Source organism: Galleria mellonella, unplaced genomic scaffold (assembly GCF_026898425.1).
Source record: "Galleria mellonella isolate WM207_F2 unplaced genomic scaffold, CSIRO_AGI_GalMel_v1 utg328, whole genome shotgun sequence".
In the NCBI taxonomy this organism is placed as follows: domain Eukaryota; kingdom Metazoa; phylum Arthropoda; class Insecta; order Lepidoptera; family Pyralidae; genus Galleria; species Galleria mellonella.
The window spans coordinates 94,105-102,900 of NW_026442077.1; the positions used below are offsets into that span (position 1 = coordinate 94,105).

Genomic DNA, 8,796 nt, shown 5'->3' on the forward strand with positions numbered 1-8,796 from the left:
AAAAATTAATGATATATTCCTGGTGTCTCGGGTATCTTTTTTTATCTTCTATTTTCAAGATTATTCAATAAAAAGCAAAGCATATAATAATATATAAATATTTATTCTTTAATGTTTATTTATACTCTAATGTTTATATTACATCATTGTGTTCTCTTTGAGAACCTTTAGATTATAATTTGACATATTTACATAAATATACAAATCTTAAATATTACAATTGTCGTGATTTAGCTAGCCAAAAATACCTTCATAGGTGACTTTTAATTTTAGTTCATTTTTATTTTATTAAAATATTTTATTTTATATCAGTCTTGCCTAATTTTAATAGTAACTCTCGTAATATATATTTTTACATGTACATTGAAACAAAACTAATATAAGTATTACATCCAATGCATAGTAATACAAGGCCTTTATTCCTACTATCTATTACTATGACAATAAATTGATACGTACAAATTAAAAAAATACAAATAATAATAAAAATAAAATATAAAAAATCACTCCTTTAGACATTAAGGTATTAATTAATAACTATTAAGGTATTCACAAATCCGACAACTTTTCTTTAATTATCTTTATACATGATAGGATGTCTTCGCTGTCTGCAACCATGTCTTGCAGCTTATCTTTGGTGTAAATTAATACATCCTTCTCTAAATGTCCCTTCTTGAGAGCCATTATGCAAAAAGCAATTAGCGCTTCGAAGCACTGCTTCCTACAGGCATTATGTGCCTGATGATCCCACACAGGTGTAGCTCTGACGTATTTCCAGGCTAGTAAAACATATTTAATAACAGACTCCCAGTGTTGAGACTCCACTAAGACTTTTCCCTGTTCCACTAAACACTTCTTAAAAGCTGCTAGGTGAGTAGAAGTACGCGAGTAAGCCAACAAATCGGTTTTAGAAGCCGACCGCAATGTTCGGAGCCCTTTATAAATATTTGATTTTAAATATAGAAGCCTCTGCTTGAACGGCGACAAATCCGGAACCGGCATGTCTTTTCTGATCTCGTATTCGATCTCTGGATGTTTGTAAGTGACAGATGTAATTATATCAATCAGTTGATTAGGACTTAAACCTTTCAATGCCACATCAAAAGGTCCATTATTATCTATTGTTTTCTCTAGCCTTGTTTTTTTAATTGGCGGTGTTGATTTAATGGGACTGCTTATTTCGAATTTTTGCAGTGTGCTAATATCACTGAAATCTATCTTCTCTGGTGTCAAAAGTATTCTTTCGGAGTCCCCGAACAGTAAGCGTTTTCGGACATGTGAATTGACTTCTAATTTCGGCGGAGAAAGGCAGCTCGAGTTTTTCTGCGGTGTTCGAACAATTGAGTAGTTTGTGGAGTTTGTTTTCAATTCAATATCCGGCGACCTCGAGGTAGCAAGACATTCATGATCTGAATTAAGAGAAAGTTAATTACACAATTGTCATATATAACGATAGTATATAACAACAAAATGAGAAACAATCACATTGAAACATATAAAAACAAGTCATCCTCATCATATCAGCTTTTAACTGTCTACTGCTGAACATAAGTCTCCCCCTGGGGAAGTTTTGCCAGTAGTTGGCAGGCGAATTGGTATCCCTCGTCTTTCTTTAGTTACCTCTTACGAGAGCCACGGGTAAAGAAGGGGCCTGGCCTATTCTATGCCGGGATCATACGGGATTAAAACAAATATAAACAATATACTTATTCTTGATATCATTAGTATAGAACCAACACAACAGTTAAACACAGCAGTAGACTAGACTTTTTAAAGTTACATATAAAAAAAACTAGTAGGTCTATAAATTAGTTTATAATTTGATATATGAATCAGTTATAGTTAGAGCAAATTTTTTTTTGTTCATCACAAATTTGCTTACCTTTTTGTTGCATAATTATCTCATCAGGCAAGGACGTCGAACGAAGGTAGCTGGACGGCAGAGCTGACGAGCGTTCCCTAATTAGCATGATCGACTGTGAGATTGCGACCCGGAGCCGATCCATTCGAGCGGTGATATTGCCCAGGGCTGCTTGAGAATGGTGCCGGCTCTCCGGTGTGATCGTTCCCTCCATTGCTCTTCACAACAAAATAAGAAGTCAATTACTAAAAATAAATAGGCATGTAGCTCAATGACGGCTACTATCGATGCAACAAGCATTGAGGCCTGGCTACCAATCTAATCAACCCATAGCTTAAGGCCATATAGATATATCTTCACGTAGGTACATAACAGATATTTAGGTCGACCCCCCCCCACACACACACTGATTTTCATCTGTACTATGAATGTGATAACTATTATTCCGTGAATGATTATAATGCAGAACACAACTATTTCATGAAAAATGATCAAAATTGCTATAATTCTAATATTATTAATTCTAAGATATAATTACCTTATGGAACTTCAACCGTCAACTTGCGTTATCGACTTTCCCAAATGGAGGAAGAAATAAAAATTAATGTCAAATAGAAATTGATATGCACACTTAAAGACAATCGCACTCACAAATTTTATTATTTAATATTATATATTGTAATCGTGATAACTAGGTATATTTATTAATTTAATAAACGAACACTAGTACACTCTTCACAAGATACTATTGGCAAATGATATTGGTTTCACAGCTACAGTCCCTTATATACATTCAAAATATTGAAAATTAGATAATTAGTGAAAGGTGTTTAAGATATTGACAATAATAGGGGTCTTTTGAAAAAGGAGTTCTGAAGGGATCTATTTCTCATTAGCTATTGTAACTAATGACTGTAACAATTATATTCAATTATAGTAATTATTTACTAATTTGATGATAACGCTTAAATAGTAAATGGGTCCCAAACAAAATAACATTAACGTTTTGTGTAATTGTATTATTTACATTCGCGTCTTAGAAAAATAAACAAGCTAATAATAATCGGGGATAGTGCAACTGCAAATTCGCGTTACTAACAAACAATAATTCCGTGTACCTAATAGGTTTTATTTGGGGGGAAAGGGATTGTTAGTAATGGAGACTAAGAATCCTATTGCTAGCAATATACCCAAATAGGTCGACCTCCTCGCGGTTCCCCCTGGAAACTATCATGATTAATTTCAGATGAATTCATCATGATGGGCTAACTGGCCTGTTTTCATCCTCATCGATCACCCTTCACTGGTACCCTGCCAGCGTACTCCATTATCTGGCGCAGGCGGGGTTACCATTCCATTTTCATCCAATGAAAAAAAAACCCACAACTTACATGCCATATAGGTATGTCTTCACGTAGAATACATAACAGATATTTAGGTCGTCTCCATTATTAACAATCCCCCCCCCCCCACACACACACTGATTTTCATCTGTACTATGAATGTGATGTTACAATATTTATAAATTATAATATTAACTACAGGAATATTCCGTGAATGATTATAATGCAGAAAAAACACAACTATTGATCATGAAAAATGATCAAAATTGCATACAATTAAGACTTAAAATTAATTATTTCTCTGTCAAAAAACGAATAAATTGCATATAAATTGCTAATGAGTATAATTAATTCTAAGAGTATAATTACCTTATGTAACTTCAACCGTCAACTTGCGTTATCGACTTTTCCAAATGGAGGAAGAAATAAAAATTAATGTCAAATAGAAATTGATATGCACACTCAAATACAGTCGCCACTCACAAATTTTATTATTTAATATTATATATTATAATCGTGATAACTAGGTATATTTATTAATTTAATAAACGAACACTAGTACACTCCTCACAAGATACTATTGGCAAATGATATTGGTTTCATAGCTACAGTCCCTTATTTCAAATCGTCCCTTATATACATTCAAAATATTGAAAAATAGATAATTAGTGAAAGGTGTTAAGATATTGACAATAATGGGGGTCTTTTGAAAAAGGTGTTCTGAAGGGATCTATTTCTCATTAGCTATTGTAACTAATGACTGTAACAATTATATTCAATTATAGTAATTATTTACTAATTTGATGATAACGCTTAAATAGTAAATGGGTTACAAACAAAATAACATTAACGTTTTGTGTAATTGTATTATTTACATTCTACGCGTCTTAGAAAAATAAACAAGCTAATAATAATCGGGGATAGTGCAATTGCAAATTCGCGTTACTAACAAACAATAATTCCGTGTACCTAATAGGTTTTATTTGGGGGTGTGATGGTCCCCCCCTTTGCACCCCTTATAATAACTACCCTCTAAACTAATCTACACATGGAAAACCTACAAAGCCTAAGAAAAGCCTACGTAGGCTTAACCTAATGAAATCTATGAAAATCTAATGAAAACTTACCAAAGAATGGCCTAACACCCTCAATATAACCCCATATCTATATTGCCTTATACACCCCAAACATCCTATGAATCATATAAACCCTTACAATAAACACTTAATATTGAACAGATCTTATAGTAGAACACTTGATCATCTGGCCAGATAAATAAATGTGTGATCGTCTAGTAATGTAGGACCCGTTGTGTGTGTAATAACCAAAAGGTTCTTTAATTGGTATATGATAGGAGTTAAATAATGAAGATGATTGATAAATCTTTAAGGATTAAGAATAATTAATGAATTATACTCATAATTCATGTAACAAGGAAGTTATGTTAATTTAATAATAAATTACAGAATAACTGTAATAATAAAAAAATGGGGGAGCGGTCGGGCCCCTCACACGCCCGGACCAGTGGAAGACTTTCCAACTATCTATAACTCTTCCTCCTGAAAGGTAGGGATGGGTATTACTATTTATTAATGCACTCTGATGGTAATAAGGGAATGAGTATTCTCAGTTCCAAACCAAACATAAGTACATTTACTTCAATATTACAGTGGCTCCACCAGCCCCACGATGCTTCCAGTATAAATTAATGTTTGCCAGAGGCAAAAGGATCGGAACTGAAATCCCAGGATCACTCCGACACGAGAGCTTACTCATGGGCGATGACCCTTTCAGTCCTATATGGCGAAATAGAGATCACCCACTAACAGTACGAAACTGTTTCCCAGCATCACCCTGTTACGAGCTTACTCAATGGGGGTTTCCCTTCGGCTCCACAAGAGATCAGACCAAGAAGCGAGATCACCCAGACACCAGAACCTACTTTGATGGGACATAACCCTTCGGCCCTATAATGTGACATTAGAGATCACCTGTGAAGACAGTCCGATAGAAATGAAGATTTGTGTGATAGGGGATACCTTCCACACCCTGGAATTGGCCAAGCCATATAATGTTGATAATTGCTATATCATAACATAGCATTGTCAATTTAATATTATTTACTTAATACCAAGAATACTCAAGGTTCAAGTTAAATCTGTTGATTAGGCCGGAGCCTAAGAACGAGTAGTCCAACCCATAGGTCGAGAGCTACTAAAAGTAATGAGTGCTATTGAATGAACTATAAGTCCAGTCAATTATGTATAATATTATTGTTGATTATCCACATTGTGAATTAACCAATTATTTATTCAGAGAGATATATCTAAAGGAACTATAAGTCCTTTAAAAGACACTGATTAATCACAAGTTAACAACGTCTCGTAAAATAACCAGTTGGGTTTTCTATAAGTTTGAGGACACTAAGTCCAACAAGCTATTATTGTGTTGAGAGTAATAGAGATCTTTTGTAATATTTGTAGAGGTTTGATTAATCACATTGTGAAATAATCAGATTAATAAATTATGTAGCTTTATAGAGAGGACTATAAGTCCTAATTGGTTGTTGACGTAAGTACTGATAAATTACACATTAAAGTGCCAGGTCAATTATTATATATAGGTATATAGGAAGGACAATAAGTCCTATTTGTGTATGTTGAGTAGTAGATGTATATTGAATAATTATAATGTAAAAGATATATATTAAATATATATTTGTATAGAAAGGACAGTAAGTCCCATACAATTATTGTAGCTGTACTATAGTTATACTATATCTACTTCCTTTTAGTGTCTTAGTAAACCTATTTACTAAGAGGATTTCTCAGATAAACAAGTGTTTTAGTGTTTAAATCATCATGATTAAATCCCTAAGAAATTAGGTCTTTAAATAATTATCATATCATTTAAGTGAAATTTCTCATATAAATAATTCCAATATTTCCCCTACAGTTATTATAAAATAACAGAAAATTATATAAATTTTCTATAGACTTAGATATAGAATCATAACGTGTATAATCTCCTTTTGTTTGACATCTGTCACATTAATGACGTATTGAATGACGTATTGATGTATTGAATTGAATTTTGATTATCTATCACAACTGTCAACGTAACAAATACTAGCAAGTTTGTTTATTTGTATTTGTTTAATATAATTAAATATAAAATCATCATATATCAACCGTAATATACAACTAAATTATCAGTGACATAAATAATCATGGTTTACACCAGAAATAATTAATAGTATCCAGTAATGCTGCAGTTTTATATTCATATCAGTAGCCAAGCTTACTTTCAAATTCAAGAATGAACAGAAGATTAGAAGTTTAACATTCTTATTGCAATTGTACTTGCAATAATATATACATACAGTACTAATTATCAAGAACATTCCTCAAATACATGAGTGGTGAAGATTTCCCAATATGCTATCTATTTGATTCCTAACCTCTAATGTAAATTTATTAAAGAAGTGAATAATCAGTGTTAGTGTTTGCTTTATTAATATTTAAAGTAATTGTCCTAACTTGATATTAATAGGATAATATCTCCTTGGATACAGTCCGACATAAACATATAACTCAATAATTAAATTTATAAAATACTAATATTATATTTTACTACTTGTATATCTCCATACTATTCCCATAAAATATTCAAAACATGTATATTAAATATAAATCCAGTAAATATTCACTAATATTAACCCTGTCCGAACTTGTCTAGTCAATATAACATGAACAAACAACATACATACAAACCCCATCGCCAGGACAACTTCCTTTCTAAATATGAGCAAAATACATAGCCTCACAAGTGTCATACAGTACCAATTCCATACCGAACCCCACACCTAGTCAAGAGCAACTATAGTCAGAGAATCTTTCAGTACTTTTATTACCATTAGGAAATAAATCCACACCTATAATATCAGCATAATTAAATATTATTAGTAATCAGTAATACACACAGAATTGTTATTATCAGCTTGCTTACTACAACAAAATCAATATTAAAGTTTATAATAAATCAAGACAAAATATCTATTTAAACAATACAGGCTTGTTTACCATAAACACCCCACAGTCACATGAATTTATTTAGTAACACAATTAATAATGTATTAAAAGTATTACATTCACATAATATCACTTGCAACAGTTAAGCTGTCTCTTTGTACATCTGGTGTAAAACAAATCCCCACATGTAGTCATGGATAATCAAATATAGACTAAGAATCATTAATCTGGTCGACTGAGTAATGGTATAAAAACACTTCACCATGAAGCGTTAAGTATGAACAGATATTCCAAACCAACACTGTAATTGTGTAATAAATACAAATATTTCATCATCATCATCGTCTCAACCATCACCAACCCACGACTGAACACAGGCAATTTCCACCGACTGACACAAGGAACGGCCCCACAATACACATAAAACAGTCACTCCAAACAATGGAGGTAGCCCACACCGCACTTGCATTTACAGGGTCGCCACTCAATAACCCCTCTCTCTCATCAATGGCTGTTTCCCCAGCAATGAGACCAGACCATAGTCACTTTAGTCTATTATCCTCAATAAATAAATACTTTATAATAACTAGATATGAAACTAGTTAGTATTGTAATAGTTCAATAGTTGATTCAATAAGTATTTTCCAAAACTGGACAATTAGAACATTGAATCAAATTGATGAAGTTCTATCAAACGACCATATAATTGGATTTTGTATATGAGTAGAATAACGTAAGTACGTAAATTATATTGATGTAAATTTTGTTCAAATGTGATTGCATTTAACGATATACGCATTACCTAAAGGTATATGGACTCGACTAAATACGTATTTTAATAGTTTTTGGGAAAAATATTAAGTATAGACTTTGCCTGTGATCACAGTCAAAAATCTAACTACGTAGTAATAAATGGAACAAGCTCACCGCATTCTCCAGTCTTCTATTGATTAATTTCACACACTTAATCGATAGTGATACACTAAGATCTCAAACCCCTTCATCGATCCAGTCCCTCCTAGATCTATATCCCAGTTATTTTTTTTATTTTATTGCGCAATCCCTAAAACACGACTCCCGCGCCATTTACCGTCCTTTCCTCACCTAGTAACGTCATAGATTATGTCACCGAAGGGTAGATATTTCAATAATCGGATTTAGCCTATTATTCGAACTGAACTTTTCTTTAAATTCAATTTAATTATATGTTAACGTATTTTGGTATTTTCTATTAAATTGATTATCGAATTTATAAAACTTTAAAGGCCCTCATAAACCTTATTAAACTGTGTTGTATGCATCCTTTTTACACCTGATGAGAAAAAGGTAAACTATAATTTGGTTAATATAAAATATAATATATTTTTGTTTAATTTATTTAATTTTCTTGTGACGTCCACTACACTTTGGAAACACATCAAAGGAGTTTCCCTTCTGTGTCAATATTTCATATATGGTAACGTCTTCTCTGTATACTATTGTGAACCTTGACTTTAAAGTTTGTTTATATTAAATAGCTCAGCTTTCGCAGCGGCCACCCATAGGAACCCCTGTTTCTTTT

General features: G+C 32.5%; 1 protein-coding gene across 3 annotated transcripts; it reads right to left on the bottom strand.

Annotated features, from left to right (window-relative positions):
* Positions 1 to 209: 209 nt before the first annotated feature.
* LOC128200993 (uncharacterized) lies at positions 210 to 8,321 on the bottom strand. 3 transcript variants are annotated; one of them, XM_052896417.1, is made up of 4 exons: positions 3,574 to 3,815; positions 2,400 to 2,643; positions 1,883 to 2,079; positions 210 to 1,409 (listed from the first exon to the last, which is right to left on the bottom strand). In XM_052896417.1, exons 3-4 carry the CDS (start codon positions 2,073 to 2,075, stop codon positions 550 to 552), a joined length of 1,053 nt encoding a protein of 350 aa, XP_052752377.1. In that variant the 5' UTR covers positions 2,076 to 2,079; positions 2,400 to 2,643; positions 3,574 to 3,815; the 3' UTR covers positions 210 to 549. The 3 variants fall into 3 exon arrangements, with proteins under 3 accessions (XP_052752377.1, XP_052752376.1, XP_052752378.1); XM_052896416.1 differs by lacking the exons at positions 2,400 to 2,643; positions 3,574 to 3,815 and adding an exon at positions 8,163 to 8,321; XM_052896418.1 differs by lacking the exon at positions 2,400 to 2,643.
* Between the last annotated feature and the right edge of the window lie 475 nt (positions 8,322 to 8,796).

Coding starts and splice junctions, on each gene's coding strand:
- LOC128200993 (XM_052896416.1), bottom strand. Junction 1,410..1,882: donor GATAATTATGCAACAAAAAG/GTAAGCAAATTT, acceptor CTCTTAATTCAG/ATCATGAATGTCTTGCTACC.